At 38.6% G+C, this 25020-nt stretch overlaps 1 protein-coding gene across 1 annotated transcript; it reads right to left on the bottom strand.

Annotated features, from left to right (window-relative positions):
- Positions 1-2402: 2402 nt before the first annotated feature.
- OPRK1 (opioid receptor kappa 1) lies at positions 2403-24288 on the bottom strand. The gene is made up of 3 exons (XM_035553221.1): positions 24029-24288; positions 8769-9121; positions 2403-2935 (listed from the first exon to the last, which is right to left on the bottom strand). The coding sequence occupies exons 1-3, from the start codon at positions 24286-24288 to the stop codon at positions 2403-2405; spliced, it is 1146 nt and encodes a 381-aa protein (XP_035409114.1).
- Between the last annotated feature and the right edge of the window lie 732 nt (positions 24289-25020).

A 25020-nucleotide genomic window follows, 5' to 3' on the forward strand; every position in this document is an offset into this window, starting at 1 on the left:
ACTATTAATTTTTACCCCAAACATTCCCTTTTTGTGACTAGTTAAAGGTCAGAACATTATTTAGAAATGTTTATACATGTTACAGACATACATTCCAAAAATAAAAAAGAAAAAGAAAAAAAGAAAAGAAAAGAAAAAAGAAAAAAGAAAAAAAAAAAAGAAAAAAGAAAAAAAAGAGAGAAAGAGGGAGAGAAAGAGGGAGAGAAAGAGGGAGAGAAAGAGGGAGAGAGGGAGAGAAAGAGGGAGAGAGGGAGAGAGAGAGAAAGAGAGGAGAAAGAGAAAGAGAGGAGAAAGAGAAAGAGAAAGAGAAAGAGAGAGAAAGAGAGAGAAAGAGAAAGAGAAAGAGAAAGAGAAAGAGAAAGAGAAAGAGAAAGAGAAAGAGAAAGAGAAAGAGAAAGAGAAAGAGAAAGAGAAAGAGAAAGAGAAAGAAAAGGAAGAAAAAAGGAAAAGAAAAAAAAAAGAGAGAGAAACAGAGTAGAACATTAGAATTATACAATCAGTTTTGTGAACCTCATTCATTTCCTCTTGCAAATCAAGTGTCCTGAGGTCAGCTATGCTCTTATCATACAGAAAAAATTAGAAAGTGCTAGACTTGCCCAGAAAGGATTATCTTCAATATTTTCATTTACAAATATAATTGAATGACAGCAGTTAGTTTTCAGGCACCAAACTCCACAGCCTGAACCTCATGCCTGCGCTTCACAGGGCAGCACCACCAGAGGGCTGTAGACACCAGGGACTGTTCGGGACTGGTCTGGTGCTGCAAGATGAATGTTGCACCACATTTGTTCACCTGGTACCAAAAATATTTGACGTATGTCACTGTATTAATACTAAAAGATGTTGAAGCTATCCAGAGGGCTGAATTTCCACAGCACTTCCATAAGAACTGCACTGCCAGCTACAAAAGAAAATCTCACAATTTTCATCTGTGTGCATAAAGGATTTTTGGTTGGTTGCTCCAGTACGGCTGAACCAGTCTTTGTTTCTGAGAAAATTTGCTATGCAGTGAAGACACCCTCATTAGTCATGATTTTGTATAAAGAATAAAGTTATTAGGAAGATATATGGTAACCAAGTCTGCTTCTAGTGAAGAAAATGACAGCATTTCTCCAAACTTCTGGAACGCAAGAATTGGGATAGTAATATATCACTATTAAGAAAACAAGAAACTATAGGCTGGATTTTAGGCTCAGTTTTGCCATAAACTTACCTTCAGCAAGCCATTAACTTGTGTTGCTGTGCCTTGGTTTTTTTACATCTTCATAGGAACACAAAGAAATTTACTGAATTCATAGGACTGCATCAAAGAAAATGTATTGTCATCAAAAAAATAGGAACTTTTCCAATCAAGCACCGTTAAACCATCCAACTTATTTAATCTTCATTTCCTCTTTATCAATCCAGTTAGTCTGTTTGCTAATTCAGTAGTTTCTAACAACTCTTCAAATATTTATTTTGCTCTGCCTACAAGTTGCCCAGGAAAAAAAATACAGCACTATTTTTAAGTATGTCCCCTTTACTGAAAATGGAATGCGCTTATTTATTCCCATATAATGAATGTGGCACAGTTATTCATCAATTTTTTAACAAGTGAAGAATGTACAATTTTCTAGTCTCTTGTTGAAAACACACCCTGGAAATGTATATTATATTATCCACAATCATAAGTATACAAACATCTTGGAAAATCACACATAGAAAATGTTACACAGAGGTGATTAAACACGTGCAAAAATATGCTAACAATTTTCCTTAAGTCTCAGTATTTTAAATGCTGCAATGCTTTACCATACACAGACACAACTAAATCACTTTGGTATGTAGGCAGATCATGCTTAAATTGAATTTCCACAGAACAGACAAATGTTACAAATATATTAGTTGAGGATAATATTGATTATAGTTCTGGCAGCGTTCTGCAGAAACCTACACTCTTCACTCTAAAAGAGTATGATAAATCAAGTTGTCAAACTACACACTTCAGAAGCATTCAATGTTGGGGCAAAACTTTGTTTTTGGCATAACTTGGTGTTATAGCCAAATGTCACTTAATATTATATTACATAGTGTAAAGAGGAAACTCAGAGCTTTCTTTATCCAGAGTAAACAGGTACAATATTAAGCATCTCTCCTCTCCTAAAAAGTGTGTATTAGTACCTGATCAACTACAGAAAACACGATGCCAAAACCTCAGGTCCTTTTCATTTGAGCTTAGTTTCAGGAGGTTCTTGCTTGTCAGTAAATAACTTGCTTTAGTTCAAACTACTAGGATTTCTTAAGTATTCCAAAAAATCTGTCTAGGTGAGTCTAGCTCAAACTGCAGTGGTAATCTGTGTCAGTCCTAGATCATTGGATTCTTCTCTCTCTTGAGGACAGTAGGATGACATTTCCACGACTAGTCATACAGGTTTGTTTGTCCCATCTGTTTCCCTCATATAAGCTGGGTCTTGCACAGTGTTTCTGACTCTGCTCGTGCTCTGCCTGTCCATCCTCATCTTAAGGGGGAAGCAGAAGTCCTTGAAACATCTCTTGAAGTTTTCATCCAAAAAAGCATACAGGATTGGATTGAGGCTGCTGTTGGTGTAACCCAAAGCGATACAGAAATAATAGCTGGATATAGCAGCAGTACTGTGGGACACATCCCCTAATGCTTCGACCAGCACAAAAATGTGAATAGGAGTCCAACAGATAATAAAAACTGCCACAACCACAAGAACCAATCTGGTGATGCGGCGCAGGTTTCGATCTTTCTCTCGAGACCCTGAGAGAAGCCTTACACTTTTAAGGCGCAGGATCATCAGAGTATAGCAAACAATTATAATGAGGACTGGAATAACAAATGCAAAGACAAAGACACAGATTTTCATGAAGATGTCCCACCACACGTAATCTCTGTCTGGAAATTGCAAGGAGCATTCAGTGCTCGTGGTATCTAGAAATGAAATAAGCAAGAAGAAAATTGCTTTATTATTAGATACTCTAAACAATATAATTATCATAACATAAGCTAGGAAAAGTGATTATCATGTAATGTGATACTAATAAATAGAGCTAGTATTAAATCACTCCAAGGAAAGCTTTCATTTACCACTGAAACTGGTTTTACGCAGCTGTCTAGAAATTACTTAGAGAGATATGGGCTTTTTAAAATGCATAACATTGCATAAACTTTGCTTCCCACAGGAGAAGCTAAAAATGCAGAGTCACAAAAATAAAAATTAATAAAATGAGTTGAGCAATTGTTTCCATTTGAATCTCACTGAGATTTAAAGCCGGAAAGAATACCAGGTTTAATGGAGTAGAAGACTCATAATTATTATCAAACTATATATGTTTTTGTCTGTGGGAGGAGCAGATTTTTGGTATCATGAATGGTGGGAGCTGAATGAGATTTTGATCGTAGGAAGGCTTTGCCAATATATGACAATTGTGTAATAATCTTTTCCCACGTGTCTCCTTCAATGCAAATAGAGTACATGTAAGTGCTTGCATTCTGAAAAAAACATTTTCTGGTAACAGCTTCTTTTCAGTTACATAGAAGCAAATAAAATATGTACGTGTGCAGAGTCAAATGGAAACTGCTCTTTTTGCAGATCGTGTCACTGACTGCAGTATCTGAGCCACTAACACCATCCCACTCCTTTTCTCCTTTCCCATGCCAGGATTCAAAACCATAGGCTCTCACATTGTTGTATAACCCAGAAATATTCCATCTGACAGGAGGCTGCTAAGGCATGAAATATGAGGTTTCATTTGCTGACCTCATTGCAGCCTTCCAACATACAAACCACATGGAGAAACAATGAATAAGATATATGGCAAAGCAAGACAAGGGAAAAATTTACAGCTACTATCAGCAGTTAAACTACTCTGAAGACAAGTCAAGCTAACCCAGGGATCTTTCACTCTGAATTGTAGCTTAGAGTTTATCCTCTCAAGCACTGCATTATTCTAGTGTTTGGTGATATGTTTTATCCATTTATTTTCATTTTCCCTACTGAATTCTTCATTTCTCTACAAATTATTATGTATTGGCTTTTATTGAATTAGAGCTAAAGGTGGAAAGCTTCAATACACTGTTGTACATCACTTTTTCATATGTCTAAGACAGAACCAGTCGGGGGAAAAAAAAAATCAAAATATATTTGCTTGCTATCAAAATGCTTCACAAATCAAGCTGATACTGCAGCTGATATTATTTTGAAAAACATCCCCAGAGGCTGGGGTGGGGAAAGTTATCCTAGAATCACAAAATCATTAAGGTTGAAAAAGACCTCCAAGATCACCTGGTCCAACCATCGCCCTACTACCAACGTCACCCACTAAACCATGTCCCTTAGCACCACGTCCAACCTTTCCTTAAACACCCCCGGGAACAGTGATGTCACCACCTCCCTGGGCAACCCAATCCAATGCCTGATCACTCTTTCTGAGAAATGTCTCCTAATTTCCAACCTAAACCTCCCCTGGTGCAACTTGAGGCCATTCCCTCTAGTCCTATCACTAGTTACCTGTGAAAAGAGGCCAACCCCCAAATTATAGTATCATATAGGCATTTCCATGGTTAGATATCAGAAAAATGTTACTGGGTGATAGTGAACACTACTATATTCAAATAAAAGGTTGAAATTGAAACTAAATATTTTGAGTTTTCATTTTAAAGAATATAATGACTAATGGATGTTTCTGAAAGCTGAAAAGTGAAAAAAGTCTCCATCTGTCAAGCCTGATGGAAAATGTAAGATGACAGCACAAGCATTATTTCATAAGGTTGCAACTTTCACTCAACTCTTCTAAATCCTTTGTGATTATATTTTAATAAGGCAATTTACTTTTACTTAATATTATTATAGAAACTTCAATAATTATCTCCAATAAAACTTTCACATTGATTATTTACTGCTAGTTGTAGTAGATAATGGCCTAGCAACAACAGCAATAATACCAGGATGCAACTACAATGTCTAGACTTGTAAAGCCAGATGTGCAGTTTGGGACAAATGAGAGCTATGATTAGGGATGACTGCTCTAGAATACATCCAGCTACCAACTAATAACCCCTCCCTCTTCAGGTCTATTGATGTAATTTCACTTATTTATCAAAATCATTAGATTAGGAAAAGCTCCTGCTGTTTAAAATATTTGTGCCAGCCAAATCATCTTGAGAAAGCCACAGAAATACATATGTATATATAGTTTTTCAGCCATTCCTGAGAGGACAGGAGCTGCTGAACAGCTGGAGTCATGCTGGAAGCTTCAAACCTTCAGCTGCAGCTGGAAGAGCAAGACCAGCCACAGTCCAGTCATCATCCCTCAGCAAAGAATTCAGAGTCCAGGCAGCACTTCCAGTGACAGAAAAGGAAAGATCAGAAATGACTTGAAATTTTCCAACAGAAAATGAGAATTGTTAATTCACCAAAATTATTTCCCTAATCCATCCTGATCAAAATCATCTGAAAGAAAAACAGGAAAAAAAAAAAAAAAACTTGAAATGTTTCACTTTCGGAGTATTCAAATAGATCATTCTGATATACCTTTTCGTATCAAATTCTCTTTTGTTTTAGTTTTATCTTGAAAGATATTTTTAAGATGTAGTTTATTAAGTTAAAAATACTAAAGCAATCATATATAATAAATATAAACAAATGTCATAATATTAAGATAAAATAGTGTTGATTCAGTGTATTAAATGGAATTTATATAAATATAAAATATAATCATAAATATTCTCTCAGAAAATAAAAAAAGTATCAGCATAGTTGACTCATTTTTTTTTTCTTTTTGATGTACAGAAAAGACAAAAATGGATTTAGCTTACAAAAAGATAAAGGCATGGATACTTTATATGTGTATCCCAACATATACTAGTGAAAGTCAGTATTGTTAATTTTCAATAAAATAAAATAAAATAAAATGTAAAAAAAAAAAAAACCTTTATTAAAGAATCTGAGTGGTTATGGCTGGAGACCTATGGAGGCCATCTGGTCCAACCCCCTGCTAAAACAGGCCACCCAGAGCAGGCTGCCAAGGACCATGTCCAGGTGGATCTCACAGCAGTTTACTTCATATGTAAAATCTTATCCTAAATTCATTAATATTGAATGTTATCATAAGAATATATAAACCATATTCCAAACATTTCATTGCGCTCTATATATGAAGTGAAAAACATTTTCACTTCATATATAGAGCGCAATGAAATGTTTGGAATATGGAATCGTTTTCTTTTTCACAGTTAACATCAAGGATCAACAAATATCGCTGTCAAAGATGCAAAATATCATACTAATTTTCAGGAACATTGAGAGAGAATAATATCCAATTTGTACTTTATACTTGTTGCCTGAAAATGTGCAGAACTAAATTTAGTGTCACAAAATGAGCACTTAAGATGCTCATACTGTCATACTGACTTTTCCCACTCTGGAAGCCATCTATTCCAAATAGATCAATATATTTAGAGGAAAATGCTGCACTTCAGAAGGTATTTTAGTGTAAATATATATTACAATGTTTGATAAGATACCACTTAAGATTCATTTTAGTCCTTATGCGGGAAGTCTATTTAAGTTAGGTAGCGTAGTAATACCTCACCTTCAGGCATCCATATTCCTCTCTTGGAAATTGGAGCCTTCATAATATTTCTGGGAATACTAATAGTACCTCTGATTTCTTTATTTTTTTTTTAAATTATTTTTCAGCAATAAAGGTTCTATTAAGGCCAGAGAGGGAAAATTTACGCAGACATAAGATTTATTCTGTAGGGAAAATGCATCTGGAAGGACACCCCTGGGAGCAATCCTGAACTGTGGGAACAAAAGGGACTAACTGTGTGTAGGTTTGGAACTTTAAATACAGTCACTTTCCTTTTGATATTCAGTTGTTGTTTAAATCTGAACCCAACAGAGGCCCTGGAGCATATAAACAGCAGCTATTGTCATCAACATAATATAGAGTTTCAGTACTAAGATCCAGTTGCCAGGCAAAGGGAGGATCTTTGTTTTTTTTTTTCCCTTTCACCATTTATCAGTGCAATTCATGAACACACCAGACAAGATAATTGGCAGTAAATGCTCAAGAGACACCTTAGATCAGACAAGCAGGGCTGAATGGTAGGGGCTGACAAGCATTTGCTAATAATTCCTAATCTTATTTGGCCCAGGTGAGGTGTGTATTACTAGTAGCTGCTTCAGGAGGAAGAAAAAAAAAAAAAAAAAAAAAAGGCTGCCTGCCAGGCAATGTGAGAAAGGCATTTAATCATTTCTGGCCTCAGAGCAGCCCTCTGAACTCAATGTGATGCTTACAGTGAATGACGAGAACATTCTGCTAGTTAAGGACACTCCTAACAAAACACCTGGTTGAGCCAATGTCTCTTAGCCTTCAAGATTTCATCTGTAGTTAGACAATCATTCTTCCCACCTGGAGATGCTTGGAAGAGAATTTTTCCTGAGCTACACAGTATTTCATAGAGCCTGTCCAAATGTTACTGGGGAGAAGAGTTACAGCACTGCAGACCAGGACGCTTGATCTCCCAAAAGGCTGATGAAGAGTTCCCAGAGAGTCTCTCCTCTCACCTACCCAGCATAAGACCAGGAGCAAAAACAACATCTATACATCTTCAGTGAAATCAGTCAGCCTTTGAGCAGCTGAACACCGTTGTTTTGTTTGCATTGATCTATGCCAAGAGTTTAACACACATCATTTATTTTCTCTGCCAGATAAAACTGTGTCCTTATGTAAAGTTTACCAGTTCTCTTGGGAGGAGTGAAAACTTTCTACTAGAAAAGGTTGCTAATTCAGGAACTTATTAATCATTCTTCAGAAGATCATTTACATTGCAAACAACACTACCACCAAATAAATACGTATGCCCTGTATTTCATAGGCCATCTGTGTCAGGATGGCCTCAACATCAGGACATCATTAGAGGTTTCAAGCCTTTTGAACATACAGAGGTGCTCCTGCACTACTGTCATGCTTGTGGGTATGACGTATATATCTCCCGTTTCCCTGACAAGGAGGATTTCAGATAAGATTAACTCCCGAGCAGGCAAGCTTTGGTAATGAGTCACCAGTTATAGGAGTGAAATCTGCAGTCCCTTAAGGATTATAAATTTCAAGTAAAGCCTACAAGTTCTCTACACACAGATTCATTGACCTCATGTTCTTGTAGTTGCTTCCCTGCTATGCTCTGTATTCCCAATTCCTCTGCTGAAGCTTATTCCTAGCCTTTCCAAGTCTCCATATACACCTTCTTTCCTTTTTAAGCAAGAACTTCTGACATTGTCATTTTCACTGGATTTAGCTTACTTTTCTCTCTCCAGCTACTGATTTTTTTTAGTATTTTTTTGCCATACCTTCAAGTTCTGTGAAATGGCTCTTGATAATAACTTCCCAAGTCTTAATACTAATGATGGTTTTAATATTAATGCTAATGAGAAGCAATCTACTTTCTGCTCTTGGAACTTCATCAGAATTACTCTCACAACACCTACAAAAAGCACCTTCAGCCCACATTTCAAGTTGTCAAGGGCATCTGAGCTTAAATTATCTATACGTCATACAGTAATGCTCCACAATATATTTCAAAATGTCAGAAATTTGGACATACTTTTTGAACCAAGGAACATGGGTGATCTTCTGTGTGTAAAGTGTACCCAAATTATTGAAGTAGGAACAAAACAGGTTTAGTCAATATTCAAAGCTACATTTTACGTCATTTGAGAAACAAGAAGACTCAGTTCCTTCAGAATGCTCACACTCACCTTCCCTGACTTTAGTACCTCCAAGAACTATTGCAGATATACCAACAGATGAGGACAACAGCCAGATACAGATATTGATTATCTTTGCCTTGAGTGGAGTACGGAAGTCCAGAGCCTTCACAGGGTGACACACAGCGATGTATCGATCAACACTCATCATCGTCAGTGTGAATATGCTGGTAAACATGTTATAGTAGTCGATCGAAATAACTATTTTACACAGCACATCCCCAAATGGCCAAGAGTTCATCAGGTACTCTGTGCTTTGGAAAGGCATGGTTGTGGTAACTAGGGCATCTGCCATAGCCAGATTGAAAATGTAGATGTTGGTTGCTGTCTTCATCTTTGTATACCTGAAAGACAAAAAATAGTAAAGGTTATATGATTGTAACAGCACATTCAAATATGTAATAGCTTTTCAGTCAGTTTTTGCCACAGTCATTTTTTCACTATCATTTCTAGTTTTGTGACAGAAGTGCACACATTTAAGACCCTTTGAATTACAGTAAACACTTTTCACTCTGTCCTTCAGCACCTGCATTAATCAGTTACAACTATTCACCACAGACAAAAAGAGACATATGAATAAATTTAATCTAATTATCCAAATGCTGGTTTCAATTCTATCTTCTCAAATCCATCTATAAGCAATTTCCCTTCTTCATTCCTATATTTCCAATTTCTCTTTTATCATCTGCATTTCCCAGTCCCCTCTTTCATGAATGCCAACATAAAAGATGATGACTAAAAAGTAGGATAACAGTAGGGGAAAAAAAAATCAGCAATGTTTTCTCTGCATCCTTTAATTTCACCAATATGAAACACTTGTTTTGTCCATGTGATAGGAACCTTAACCCACACAGAGGAATAGGATCCCAGACAGCACCCTGCTTTGTTCTGCACAATGACCCAGTCTAACTCTGGGGGTCATGACTTCGTTACAGGGTGAGGAGGACTGCTGCCAGCTCTGCTACAGACACAAAGCAGGAAGGACAGCCTCTCTCATTTCCATTATTACCATAAGGATATACTTCACTTTCCTTTCTGAAGTTCCTCAACAAGTAGTTACTTCTGCTCATTGCTGTTAATTTATTATGAGATTCAGTAACAGAGTTTCTCAAAACTCAAAACAGTTTCACACACATGTTTTGAATGGGTCCCCAAACTAAAAGATGCACATGCAACACACACAGAAACACATCGAGCTAGATTGTGCCAAGTATCATTAACGAATTTGCAATGGGAATAAGAGATTCTATCAGTTCAGCTAATGAACATGTTGGGCAATGTGTCTATTTAAACTTTGACATGTGAAATCAAAATTAATTTGGAAAAAAAAAATCTTGAGCAGAGTTCAAAAGTGCTGATAAATGTGCCTCGCAAGTAAATTAAATATTCATTAAAATATAGGCAGGAATGTCATTTAGTGACCTACATGAAGCATGAAAAACAGCTTCAGTTTTTATGCTTCATTCTAATTAGAATTCAGTGAGAAAATGAATCCAAATGCTAGTTCAAAACATGGAACAGGGCTCTGCCCTGGTTTGAGCTTATCCAAGATAAAAGGCAGAATAAAGGTGTGGAAGCACCCACCAGTCAAAGCTGGGCTTCCCTAAACTTTCAACAGGACCTCCAGCAGGGGAGGCAGTCTATCCTTTAGGTCACATTACAGCCCCTAAGAGACTGTAGAAACACAAATATGAGAGTATATAGCAAGGAGTAAAAAATATAAGATGCATTATCAGACTAGGAATTTTCCTCCTGGGAGGGGGAGATAGGGAAAAAACAAAAAAAAAAAACAAAAAAAACTCCGAGTGATGCATCTCAGTTGTAAGACTGAAGAAAAACTCACTAAGCACTCAACACATCTGTGCATATATATATATATATATATATATATATATACACACACACATTTGTAAATTTGGAAAGAACCACAAAAATAAGTGAAAGAAGAGGGGAAAATTCTTACTGTGAGTAACTTAAAGACCTCAAAACATTTAGTTTATCAAAAAGAACACCAAGAGGTGACTTGATTACAGTGTCTGAAGTCCTCCACAGAGAGAAAATAGCAGGTACTGAAGAGCTCTTTCAGACTGGAAAGAAAAGCGTAACAAGGAGACATACATAAGAGTCACAGCCAGACAAACTCAGCTTAGAAACAATGATAGATTTTTCCTAACAACTAAGGTGATTATTATTGGGAACAAATTACACAGGAAAGGAGTAATTTTTCCTTCTTTTATGTTTTCAAATCAATGTCTGACGTTTTGCAAGTGGCTGTGCTTCAGTCAAACGCAAGCTACTAGACTCAATACAGGATTATTTAAATGAAATGCAATGGCCTGTGATAAGCAGAGGTGAAATTACTAATAGCTCTTCTGAATCACTACTTCTGTAAATCTTTAAAAAAATCCCCACGGATTTGGATAGAGAAAGTTTGCTTTCACATACAGAAGAATTTGTCTGATCTTTTTCCTTTAAAGAAAATCAGAACATTTTCATAAAAATAACTAAGAGGATTTTATTAGCCTTAAAAAATCAAATATCTGAAAGCCTTTCTATCTCATATTTCTTGTTCCTTGCAGCCTGAATTCAACTTTTGTTGTGCATGTGACACCGTGACACAATTTAATTACATGTCCATGTGTACTATATTTTCCCATTACCTCTTTCCCCCACCCCTAGCCTTCCAGTAGCAGAATAGGAAAGACCCTCTGTAAAATAGAACTGATTTTTTAGGTAATTTCAAAACTCAAAGTTTTTAATCTGCAACATGAATCATGTTCTCTGTATACACAGTGTGTATTAATGATATTATAAATGTAAAGTGAGCAATTTTGATTTTTTGGACTACACAACGTATGCATGAATAAGTAAAATAATTTTCCTCAGTCCAACAAGAAGGATGTCTTGTCATGTACAGGTAGTAAGAAATACATAGTCATCCAAGCATCAGCATTTAGACAACCTTCAATGTAAGCAAATCAAAGTTGTATATGGGACTGAAAATGTATTTAAAAAAAAAAAAAATATGCCATTCTATCTATAAAGCTCTGTGAAAGGCTGTGGCTCATTTCCCTGATGCAAGCACATACCAACGCTGTCTTTGATAGCCTTACCTGCTGTGTGCCTGCTGCCTCCCAACAGCTCACCAGCCAGGCAGTCCCATGACTAGCTGGCCTTGCCCAAATCCGCCTGAGTTTATAGACCACAAGAAGGTGCCTCTTTGCATTATTCACTCTCAGCCAGAACAGGCTCCTATATTATACACTCTTCCCCCTTGTCCATGCTCAGTAGAGCATGAGACTTTTAATCTTAGGGTCGTGGGTTTGAGCCCCACGCTGGGCACCCAAGTGATGCACAATGCAATTGCTCACCAACCGCTGCTCGGGGATAGGCTGAGCATTGGTCAGTGGGTGGTGAGCAATTGCATTGTGCATCACTTGTTTTATACACATTATTAGTAGTAGATTAGTAGTAGTACTAGTATCATTATTATTATTTGTTTCCTTTCTTTTCGATCCTAATAAACTTTCTTTATCTCAACCCACAAGCTTTCACTTTTTTCTGATTCTCTCCCCCATCCCACTACCAGGGGAGTGGGGGATGTGAGTAAAGGGCTGTGTGGTGCTTAGCTGCCATCTGGGTTAAACCACAACACCCTTTTTCTGCCAGACTGGGAACAAGAAGGAGGGAGACTAATAAATAATGCTCCAATAAATACCTTATTACATTTAGGCAATTAATTCCCCCAGGCACTGCAGAGCAATGATGTGTACCTAACTAAAGGATAAATAGTTCACTGGTTAACCTCAGCAATGCTAAGTCTAAACACTTTCTACTGTCGTAACCTTAAATCTCATTGACATCATTTTTTTATTTTTTTATTTTTTTTTACATTTACACAATGTAAAGAACTTGATTACTTTCATCTGAAAGCAGTGGCCTCCACATAAATGAGATGCTGGCCTTTAAAGCTGTTAGGCAAGATGGATTAAATCATAGAATAATTCAGAAGTTCATAAATTCAGAAGAGCCTTTGAGAATCTGGACTCAATCATCCAAACTCCTTTTGAATTTTTGGAATTAAACATCTAAAAATTATTAAATGCTTAGATGCCTCTGAAGATATGTACTTGCAGGCTTAATCAAAAGTCCAGTTAAAGTAATGGAGTGAGAGCTGTTGCAGTCTGACACTTTGAAGTGGACCCTGATAGAGTCTTGACTCTAACACAAGATGAGCAATTTGATCACTTTTCTACAACTCATTTCTATTGCACTAAAATATGGGAGGCAATATTTTGGAAGGTTTGAGCATCCCCCCCTACACTCTTCATTCACCCAAATCAGCACTCGAAGAAGGCAAAAATAGTGATGGAGTAAGAGAATCCTGCCTTCCTTTACAAAATTAAAACTATTGATCAAATAGTTGAATGTTATTTAAGGGAAAATACTGCTATCTGCTTAAATTAGTCTAGCAGAGCAGAATGAATTAATACTAATGTTACATAGGAATGGAAAGCCTCACTGATAAATCAGCCGCTAGCATCTTTTTTCAAGAAGCAGGAAATCCTCCGATGACTTAAATTATTTGATGGATTTTGCAACTGCTTGTCAAGCTATAAGCAGGTCTCAAGCCTCTGTAGGCTTTAAATACCTGGAAGATTTATGAAAATCCTGCAGAAAAACAATCAAGATAGAAAGAAAACTATAATTTGGATGTATATTTTGGATGAATATACAGTAATGTTTTTTAAGAAACAAGTTTAAAATGATGTGTACTTACATATCACAAGTAAAATTCTCAAAGCAATCACATCTTAACCTAAGTACATTTTCCAAAAGGGGAAAGTTCTCTGAGACTGACTTTGGACTGACCTTTAGAAAATTTCCACCATCTCTCACTTAAATCATCGTTACTGTACTTTTCCTCATGGAGCAGAGTTTACTTTGCATGTGTTTTTAAGACACTAAATAGGATAAAAATTACACCTCCAACCCAATCTTATCAATGAAATTGGGGTGATTGAAGAAGGAATAATGCTAGTAAGAAGTTGGTGCACTTTCAGAAAAAAAAATAAAATTCATTAGTAAACCTGCTAGCAGAGCCCCTTAAAGGTATTACCTCAAGAAGAGAGGAGTGTGGTTCTACAGTCCAGCATAATACTAGTAAAGTTAATAAAAACTGAGGAAGTAGATCTGGTCAAAAATTTGTCATGTACCTGAAATAGGCTAAAATGTTCCCTGCAGTGTGAAATGGGGGGTGGGGAGGGGAGCAAGTCTAACAAATATACTACAACAATGTTCTGCAATAACAGAGTGAAAGTACAAAAGCATGAAATGCAAGGTATAACAAACATATTTTTGGCAGATACCTGAGCCTGTAAATGTAAATGAAAGCTAAAGCACATCTAAAAGCAAATTACAAAAACACCTATCACCAGGATGCAGACTCTGTTCCACTAGGCTCCTCTGAATGATGTATATGGAGATCAAGCAGCTGAAAAGCTTATTCATGAAAGCTCTAAATCTCAAGGCTATATTCAGGGCATGCTCAATATCATTCTCTGTCAGAACAAGGAAAAAATAAATAAAAAAAAAGGAGTATGCATTCCGAACACCAATTCAAAAGGATGGCTCAGCTATCTTTTGGATCTTCAAGCTCAATGTAAAAGGTTTATGATAATATGAAGCTAAGGTTGAGGTCAAAAGAAGAATGCAAAAAATCATTATGCCGCTACTTCCATGTTCACATTGGGTTATATGTTATTATTATATTTTGAATGACAGCCAGAATTAAGCAAACAATTAGAAAACAATTGAGTCTGCCACTTTAGGCAAAAGCAAACATTGTTACTGTACACAGTTAAATTTTGTCTGCAACATCAAATTAGTTAGGAGCTAAAATATGAAAAATTGTATATGTTGCCTTCAAAATAGTATCCTAAAGTGGAATTCTATTTACTCATAAACACCTGCAGGTACCTATTTTTAAGTGGCTTAAATAATATATGATCTTGGCTTTTATGCTTCCCTCGGGGAGCTTAATCTACCGGAATGTCAGAAGATATCACCAAAATCCTGATAATTTGCCACTACAATTACTCTTGTGAACTAGCCATAGGCTGAGCCAGAACGAGATCTTCCAGATTTAGGTGTAGAAACATTCCTACCTGAGCTTCTGAATTAGGGAAGAGAAGGTTCAAGTTTACATATAACCCAGTAAAAAGAAAAAAAAAAAAAAAGAAAGAAAAAAAAAGAAAGAAAAAAAAAGAAAGAAAAAAAAAGAAAGAAAAAAAAAGAAAGAAAAAAAAAGAAAGAAAAAAAAAAAGAAAGAAAAAAAAAAGAAAGAAAAAAAAAGAAAGAAAAAAAAAAGAAAGAAAAAGAAAGAAAAAAAAAACTCTACATAACTAGGATGAACTATTTTTCTTCCTTCTGTGATAAGGACTTTTAATATTTTTGTGTGAGTTCAAAAGCATCTTTTTGAAGAAATATGCTTAATGTTAGAAACACCAATACTCTGAAATTTGTACTTCTATGGTTTTGCTAGGAGAGCTCAGAGAGACCTTGAGAGCACTGTGATTTATCATGTCTTATATTGAAATAAAGGGAATGCAGAATTTTACAAAATTGGTACTTAAAACCAGTACGTCTCATATTATAGTTAGGGAACCGAGACAACTAATGTAGACTATGTACCTGATTTTTTTGACATCCAATGGAAGAATCCAGTCCTTGTCAAGCAACTGACTATGTCGAGAAACTTTATGCAGCTGCAGATGCTTTCTGGTAAACTGTCAGGTTACAGTGAGTTCCCAGGGTGTTACACAGCCCATCCTAATCCTTCTCACTTGCCACCTGCATATTAGCCCAGTGAGCTGAGTCTCTGTCTCAGCTAACATTCACTTATCCCATTGCTCTTACCTCTTGAAAGCCTATTTTCTTCATGAAGGACATCATGAGCCCCCTTAACAGAACAAAACGCTTCCTATCTTCTTGTGGGAGTGGGAAGAGAGTTTTCTGTGCAGTAGAATAGTGATTGCCTGGCAGAGAGAACAGATCTCATTGCTCAGGGGTACAGGGATAGCAGCTCCCTCAGAAGGTTTTTCAGGGTCTTGTTTTCCTGCTACTTAGGTAGCATATATATGCAGAACTTGGCAGAAGCAGACAAATGCTACTGAACATTTATTCTCATCTAGGTGTTTCTGCAGGAGAGAAATAAGGAAAGAATTCAGAAAATTCTCACAGAGGGGTCCTGTGGAATGGGTATCACTCTTGTTCTCAGAACAAGACATCCAGCCTCCATTTTGCCACAGGGATGAATAATAACTGGCACTGCTGGGAGTGTTTTATAGGACAACTACACAATTGGGTTGTGTGGAGACCTGAGACTCAGGTCAGCAATCCTGTAATGGAGTTGAATGGGAGACAAGGGACCTCCCTCTGTAACAAGTACAGGATTATGTTGTAAGGTAATGAATGCATACACTAACAGTGAGCCAGCTCAGGGAAAAGTCATAAGTCCCTCTTAGGAGGCAGCCCAGAGGCACTCTCTGGACTTTACTCATTCATCTGTTTTCCTCACTTGCCTCAGAGAAGCCCCCAGCACAGACCAACTGAGCACACACTTTTCCAAAGGAGATGAGGTAAGTGAAATGCAGGAAACATTAAGATATAGTCAACTGAAAAGCACAGCTGACAGCTTTCACGTTAAAAATGTTTTTCTTCTCCAATGCACTTTAACAAACCAGTCATTCTGAAAGCCATGTAAAAGAGTAGGTTGCAAAGCTGTTTGTTGGCTAGCAGAATGGTAAAATAAAATTTCTGACTGTGAATAGTAATTGAACATAATGAATAGCTTGTCTGAACTAATCCTACCATGCAGATTCCCACCACTACTCAAGGAGGACTTTCTTAGTTGCGCCATGTTAACCACTGTGGGTAGACTATGAACAACGCAGAAGGCAGTGAATTTGGCTAAATAGTCAGTCAGGAAATATAATGTCTTCTGTCTTCCATATGCTGGGTAGCTAGGTTTGGCAAGCCTAGGTATGCATTCACAGTGCACTGCAGAACGGCACCAGCTTTGTAATAGAGAAGAGCAGCCAGGCAGAGCACTGTGTGTTGCACAGGTGCAGTGGTCTGAGGAACAGAGAAAACAGAAAGGTTCTGCACGTGTTCTTGCCATGGATTAATGAAAACTCGTGCCCTGAAGAAAACCATGTTAGGGTCTAACATTCATGCAGAAAGGAAAGAGCTTTCATTTTAAACAATGTCTTGAAACTGAAAATAGCAAACTGCCTAGAAGTAATTTTCACTTCTCCAGGGATTAAAAGCTGAATCTAATGAGATCTGAACCCTCTGGCTTCAGGATAAGTAAATATTTCAAAGATAATACACAGTATAGCATGCAAATTTCCCAACAGGATCATAAAAATGCTGTGCACCTGTATATATTCTTTATTTATATCTTTTTTATATTCTGCAGAATGCCAGTATGGATCAAACACACCTCTTTCTATGTCCTCATTCCATCCGTACACACCCCTTCCCCAAAGCTAATTCAGTTTGTGCACTCATGCCTGCCAGTAAACAAAATGACATTAATATTGGCATTTCCTCATGCCTCTCAAACTCCCCCAAAGAGAAAAATAATAAACAAAGCACAAAGACTGACTTGAGGAGTAGACACAGGGTCCACACTTTGCGAGAGTTTTCTGATGGGAGGACCAAGAAACATTAAGCAAGGTTCCTAGAAGTAGATTTTATAAAGTTTTTCCTGGTTGCTTTTCCTTTGGAAAGTAACTGAAATTGAAACTCTCCTTGGGAACTCACGTGTTTCAAAGAATTTCAGGTAAGGGACCAACAAATCACAGTTTGAATAGAGTGTGAAAGTAGGTAGACAGTAAGGTTATCCCCCCTTACCCATAGTGCATCCTGGGCCAAAGTCACCATGGTAAGCATTTTCTACCTCAACACCCTTCCAGCAAATTCAAAATCTTCCATTGTGCAAAACTAAAGGAAGGGTCCCCACTCTTCCCTCACTCTGTCCCCCTCACTGTTTCCCTGCTGTGCTCCCTCCCCACATGCTGGCCAGGAGCATAGTCCTCCGCACCCATCTCCCAGCTGAGGACTGATGATCTGTCTCAAGCTTCCTGCCTTGCCAGCGGCCAGACTGGAAAGTTCTTGTAAGTTTTCACTTTCTGCCAGTTCAAAAGGGCTCCCCATAATTTGTCTTGTTTCCAGCCATTAATTCCAGTTATGCCTTTCTCTGAGATAGATGACTACCTGGCTGCTAGCCCAGCGGAAGTGTCTGGATGGATACCAAATTACTTTCCAGAAGCCAAAGAGATTACTCACTATAAGCTATTGCCTCTTTTTAATATTCTCTCCAATAAATATTCCTTCTAACTCTTTCCTGTGCTCTCTCTAGTTTTTCAGTATCAGATCTTCTTATCATAGCATGTTATCAGAAAATCATGTTGAGTTTCTTATCTGCCTATAAATCCCAGGTCTTACTGTCTAGCAGGATATTAAATATATTAAAAAACATTTAAATTTTGTTTAAATGAACTGTGCTTGACAAACTACCAATATTATTTTTTTTTATAAACCTGTTCTACCTGCTTTACCCTGGTCTTTGTGCTATCTGTAAAAGCTGTCAGTAGCGACCATCCGTCAAAGTCTTGATGATAATAATGCCATGTCTGGCCAAGTTCTGCAGAACCCACCAAAAGTACCTCCACTCAGCAAGGTGAGGCCAGATGTTCCTTCAGGTCCTGTGATGAACTACTCTCAATCCACTTGATGCCTCTGGACTGATAATAGTCGGGTGTTATGTGTTTCACCAGGTAAAATAGGTAAAAATCAATAAACTTCAAAAAGTATACTACAACAAGGCCTTTACATTCAGCAGCTAATCCCATGATTTCATAAAAGAATGAAACGGCTGACTGCAAGTAATAGAGAACAGGCAATTCAGCTAGGTTGACTGTCCCCAGTTTCATTTTTCATTTTTCATTTCAGAACAATATAATTTCCAAATACACTTTAATAAATTTAGAACAATAATTTAAAGCAAATTAATATGTAATCTTTGATGTTATCAAAATCTAATATAGATCTAGACCAGTATATCAAATCAATTTCATTTTTGTATATATGTCTACTTTAATATTTTCATTATGGTTTGGAATGAACAGTGGATAAGATTTAAAAACGATCTGGAAAGGAGCTGGTTTTAGATGATATTTCTTAAAAGACTCTTCCTGTTACATAAGATGCCACTTGGTCCAATGAATATCAGAACAGAAATGTATTACTAGTTACTTTTTTTCTTAAACACTAGACTGAGCAGCAGAATACAAGCTTTCTCTTCTCCCTTAGGAATGAATATACATATCTGTGACACAGCCTCTTGTTAAAACTGTTTTTGAATGTAGAAAATTATTCCGTTCACTGGAAGCTTGAAAGATAATTATAAAAGAAATACAGGACTGCTTATTTAAGAATTTGATGTCAGCAGCTGTTCTCAATAAATGACTTCAGTAACAATGGAGGTAAGGCACATGCAAAAAGTCAGTCTGGAGTGGGTAAGAGGCAGTCATATGGCTCCCACAGAGTTTTTACCAGAGTATGTTTATGGTTTTTGTAAGAGCCAATCCATTGTTAAAATTGTAACTCAGCTTTCATTCAGAAAACTTTTGTTCCCCTCCAGCTATCACAAGAAAGCACCATTTTGTTTAAAGTTTGCACTAAGATTTGGAGAAATCAATTCAGGAGGGGGGAAGTGGGTGAGGGAGGAAGAAAAAAAAAAAAAAAAAAAAAGGACTATTTTGCTTCCAAGGACAAATAATTTTGTTTACCAGCTTCAGCCAGCTATTTTACTTCCAGAAAATAAGGCCTCTGAGGGTTTGAAATAGACTCTGATCATGTTAAGACACACACAGATGTGTGACTTTACACAGGTGAGGTAAGAAAATTTCACGTGGTTTCTACAAAAATATTTTGTGCCTCCTCTTCTCCTCCACAGGGGGACTGTGCTTCCCACATTGCATCTGCAATTCCCACCAGTGCAGCAAGCAACATGATTCCCTGTTTCTCTCTTACTGTCTCCCAATGAAAAGCAGCAGCTGCAGGCAAGTGTTACATCCCGTGTGCCCCGCTGGCTGTTGGCTGACAGCAGACCTCTCGGGGCTTGTACAAGGACCACATATCTGATCATAACACAGGGAGAGCTCCTGCAAACCTTAGAGAGTGCCAAGAGTGCAGGTTGCACTGTATACATAAGGCAGAACTACTTTCTGCATATTAAAAATCACCATTCTCAATGTGCCTGCGGAATCTGGGGTGCTTACATTAGCCCTGGTCTTGCCTAGGATATTTAGTGATTGAGTTTTGGCTTTTAATCTAACAGTTACTGTGTGCGTTTAAAGAGAATTAATACCCATGCTTCCATTTTATATGAGGAAACTGAGCCACAGAGCCACAAAGTGACCTTCTCAGGTAAGAACAATGTGTTGTATCCCAAAAGTAAAACCAAGGGAAGAATCCAGGTTTCCTGAAACGTGGTTTAACAGGCTCTATGGCTACCACAGTACTAAAGTACCATTCCCAGCCTGCCTTCAACACAGCTGTCTACGGGAGCTGGAATGATTGGTTGCCAATATGAGGAAATTAGATAGATACCCGTACAGTGGTGAAAAACGTCCATATTACCTTATTTCAACCCTAATGTTTTCCTATCACACGGATTTCTCAGCACGTTAAAGAGATATATTTCTCTCTCTATTTTCTCCAATGCATTTTTCTCCCTATGTCTTTAAAGTATATGAAAGAATATATGGCTGCCTCTGTCTCAACCTACACTTTTCCATTTATATGTGGAATATATGTCTTTCTCTTCTTGCCTTTTCAACACTTCTGTTTTCTTCCTGCTTCCACTTTTGCACTCACTGAAGCAGAACACACACCCGTTTGTCTCAGAAGGAATGCACCATCTCTGTGCATGTTGCCTCCTCCTCATTACCGGGCAGAGGGAAATCATACACACTCCCTCAACACTGTAGGTATTTGGACACCAGCTCTCCATCCTGGGAAAGAGCTAAGGTCTGGAACATAGCCCAGCCCTCCAGTAAAGGAGTTGTTACAATCATGTAGGAAACATATATTTGAAGTAATTCTTTCCTCCTTTAATAAACTGTGAAATGACATGATTTGCTCCCTAACCAAAATTGAAAGATCCCATGGATTTATCAGATGCAGCTACTTAACTTTCAGGACTTGTACACGCCACTGAAGTGTCATTCTCCCGTCACTTCTGTGGGTTTTCCCTCTCAGCAGAAGCACAACCACCACACCCGAAAGATATTTCAGACACCCAGCACTCTGCAGGTATGCTGCTGGGATGGTGACTTGCCGGTCTCCATGCGCTCCTTCAGCAGCGCATGTGAGGACATAGCTAAGGGCCTACCTTTGTGTTGGTCTTAAAGCAAGGAACAGGCCAAGGCCCGCCTACTCTACAGCTTCTGGCTGAATTTGAGCCTGCTTTGGAAGGGTCTCAAGACCATTTGGAGACTCCTGAATCTACCACAGCATTGATACTTCAATAGTTTCATTGAAAGTTTCAGAACATCAGGGGTATTTTTTATGTCACGCAAAAAGTGTCTCAGTGGTCGACTGCTGTGGTTTAACCTGGACGGCAGCTAAGCACCACAGAGCCTCACCCTCCCCGCAGCACAGTGTGATGGGGGAGAGAATCAGAAAAAAAAAGTGAAAGCTTGTGGTTGAGATAAAGGCAGTTTATTAGGACAGAAAAGAAAGGAAAATAATAATAATGATGATGATAGTACTACTACTACTAATGTGTACGAAACAAGTGATGCACAATGCAATTGCTCACCACCTGCTGACCAATGCCCAGCCTTTCCCCAAGCAATGGTCACCCCAGGGTGACACCCCAGGCCAGCCACCCCATATTATTTGCTCAGCATGACGCCCTATGGTATGGAATACCCCTTTGGCAAGTCTGGGCCAGCTGCCCTGACCGTGTCCCCTCCCAGCTCCTGGTGCACCCCCAGTCTCCTCACTGGCAGGGCAGCACGAGGAGCTGGAAAGGCCTTGGCTCTGTGTGACCGCTGCTCTGCAACAACTAAAATATCGGTGTGTTATCAACGTTATTCTCATCCTAAATCCCAAACACAGCACCATAACAGCTACAAGGAGGAAAATTAGCTCTATCCTAACTGAAACCAGGACAATGACAATATCAGCTGTTGTTTAATGGAGAAAATGGAGGAGGAGACAGGCTTGCTCTGCCTGCTGGTCCAGCCAGAGTTAGGAAGAGGAGAGCAGATACAGGATTTGGAGACATGAGACATGGCAAAGAGGGGATGCACAGAAACCCTCTGCTCAACTGGTGGATAAAGAAGAGCCATTTTCCCATCCTCCTTGAGATTCATGGCAGCTGAAAGAAAGACAATGTGGGATGGCAAGGGGACAGGTTCACCCTATGCCTTGCCACCATCTTTCACAAACTTCCCTCACAAAAGCACATTACTGCAGTCTGCATTCTTCAATGGGTCATGAAAACCTATCCTGAAGTGTAATCATGCTGAGACAGGATGTGAGGGAAAGAGAAAGGGAGATGAGAGATTAGGACAAAAATGAAAAAGAAAAAATACAACTCTTGCACGAACATGTGGAATATTTAAACAATCCAAATATAATGTAAATAAGTTTGTAATGTAATTGCTGGAACTGGTAAGAGAGGGAGGCAAGGCTAGCTAGACCCTCACAAAAAATAATCTTAGGAGAGAAAAAGAACAAGAGAAAAAAAAAAAATATATATATATATATGAACTAGTGTAATCCATTGATGTTAACTTTCAGGGCTCTGGCTAAAATTTAATTTTTTTCCACTTCTCAAGCCAGTTAATCAACACTACCGTAAGCAAGTGATTATTTAGAAAAACTGCCTTTGCCACTATGCATGTCAAGTATGGAGTCTCTCTTCTTGCAAGGTAAGTTCAAAAAGAAAAGAAATCTCTACCTGAAAGAAGGGTGAAAAAGCGGGAAGGAGTACAAAATCTACAGTACCACAAAGATGGAGCAAACCAGTTACTCCACATTGACCACAGGCATTTCTATCTATTAGACCAACTTTTAAAGGGAATTTTACTTCCATTTTTCAAGGGTATTCACCTGGTTATAACTCATCTTTCACATAGTACATCATCAATAACTTCACTGCTTCCAGTTAACTTCCCTCTATATCAAGTCTAACAGAGTTATTTTGCCATTCTGCAATTGCTTGACCCTTATCATGCACTCTTTATGAACAAGATCCCTTGCAATCCTTCCATTTTTCCTACTGTGCTCAAGCTGATGTTATATAAGGAATGAATACTCCACAGAATTATTTTTTCCAGAGTTTTTTTTTCCTTTTTTTTTTTTTTTCAGCATTCAAATAGAATGTGAAGCAGGGTTCCAAGAAGTTGTATGATTTCAGTTCCCTTGACTGCTCATTATCACTCTGCTGAGCTGCACTATCCAGGCATCTTTATAAATTGCAAATGGACAGGACAAAAAGAGAGAAAAATCATACTGTGAGCTAAAATATATGCTAATATACAAGTATTGGTGCATTTCACTAAGTATTTTAATGTGAAAAACTAATTGATACAGATGCACATCTTTGTCCTGCTTCTGGAAAAACAATCGGAAAGGTCTCTGCATCTGCTTTGCTTTCTTCAAGACACCAACAACTGGAATTAAACACCACTAAGCAGAGAAACAACACACCTTAGTTTATGTTAAACATTTCCTTTTTTTCTCATCTTGTTAAACGAGCCACTAGGTGACAAGGCAGCAACGTATCAGTGTCCACACGACTAGACACATAAGCCATCCCTAGGGGACTCCTCACAGGGGGAAAAGAAAAAAAAAAAAAAAGCTGCTTTGCAGAAGTTTCCTTCTCTACTTTCCCTTGGTCAAGGGCAGCCTCTCATCCCTAGAGGGCACCCGGTGAACGCAGCTCCCGGGCACCAAGCACCTTTCCTGCAGGATTCATCACTTTTAACCAGCTGCTCCCTTCTGCCTGAATCTGCGCTTCCAGACAAGCCTCAGTGACTGAAAAGGTTTGGAGTCATTCCAGCTACCTTTTCTTTTCCACCTCCTCATATATGCACCCCACCAACTGATAAATTTCAGGACAGCCATTTGCATCCCTTTCAAACAGGTACCCCAAAGCCCCTTACCTTATGATGACAAACATGACCAGAGAGTTTCCCACCAAGCCGACCACAAAGACCACTGAGTAGACAGCGGTGATGATGATGGGGATGGCGGGGGAGATGCTGGTGTGGTTGTGATGAGTGTCCCCGAAGGCCCCGGTGGTGTTGCTGTCGTAGTCTGCCCAGCCCAGGGGCCAGCTACTGCTGGTGCTGGGGGGGTGACAGGGCCCCGGCAAGCAGGTGGAGTCCAGCTCCTCACGGAAAATCTGTACAGGGGCATCCATAGGGGCCACAGCCCCCACGGGCAGGAGAGAGACCAGCAGGGGAGCGCAGGCTGCAGGAAAGTGTGCTGAAAAGAGAGGGAACGAGGCAAAAGTGCTGTCACAGCCGCTGGATGTTCAGCCCTCCAAAATCTGTACCTGTTAAGGGAAGCTCTGCTGTGGCAGGAACTGTAATTTGCCAAGCAGAGATTTAAGTAAACCACATTCAAATTCAAAAAAAAAAGTGCAAGTTTTACATCTCGGTGTGTAATGGGTAAGTGCTGCTCCTCCAGGTGCGCAAGGAAAGTTTTCCTCCACTTTCAGAGATTACACAGAGAAACAAATCAGATGGGAAGCAGCTCAGATCCACCCCCACACTTTAACCCTGTCTCTCCCATCCTCCATATTTAAATCAAACAGCATCCTAATGACAGGAGCTCTTTATTCTCTAAGCTCTACTACAAGCAAGGAGAGAGAAACCCACCACCTCTCTGCACATCTGCTTTAACTTCCAGCCCTGAGTTATCTTTTTCCAGATCCCCTATCTGCTTCCAAAGAAGGGACATGAATTACCTCTTTCAGTCCAGGGAAAGGAAGAGAGTCCTCAGACAGACGTTCTTCGCAGGAAAAAAAGCATCCCCATAGCTTCTGGAAGTACCACAGATCTTCTTGGACTTTTGAACCTGAGGCACCTGCACCTCTGGAGATGCGTGCTGGCAGCCGAGCCAATTCCCGGGCAGGAGCAGTGCTAGCAGC

This window comes from Cygnus atratus, chromosome 2 (assembly GCF_013377495.2).
Source record: "Cygnus atratus isolate AKBS03 ecotype Queensland, Australia chromosome 2, CAtr_DNAZoo_HiC_assembly, whole genome shotgun sequence".
NCBI classification, from domain to species: domain Eukaryota; kingdom Metazoa; phylum Chordata; class Aves; order Anseriformes; family Anatidae; genus Cygnus; species Cygnus atratus.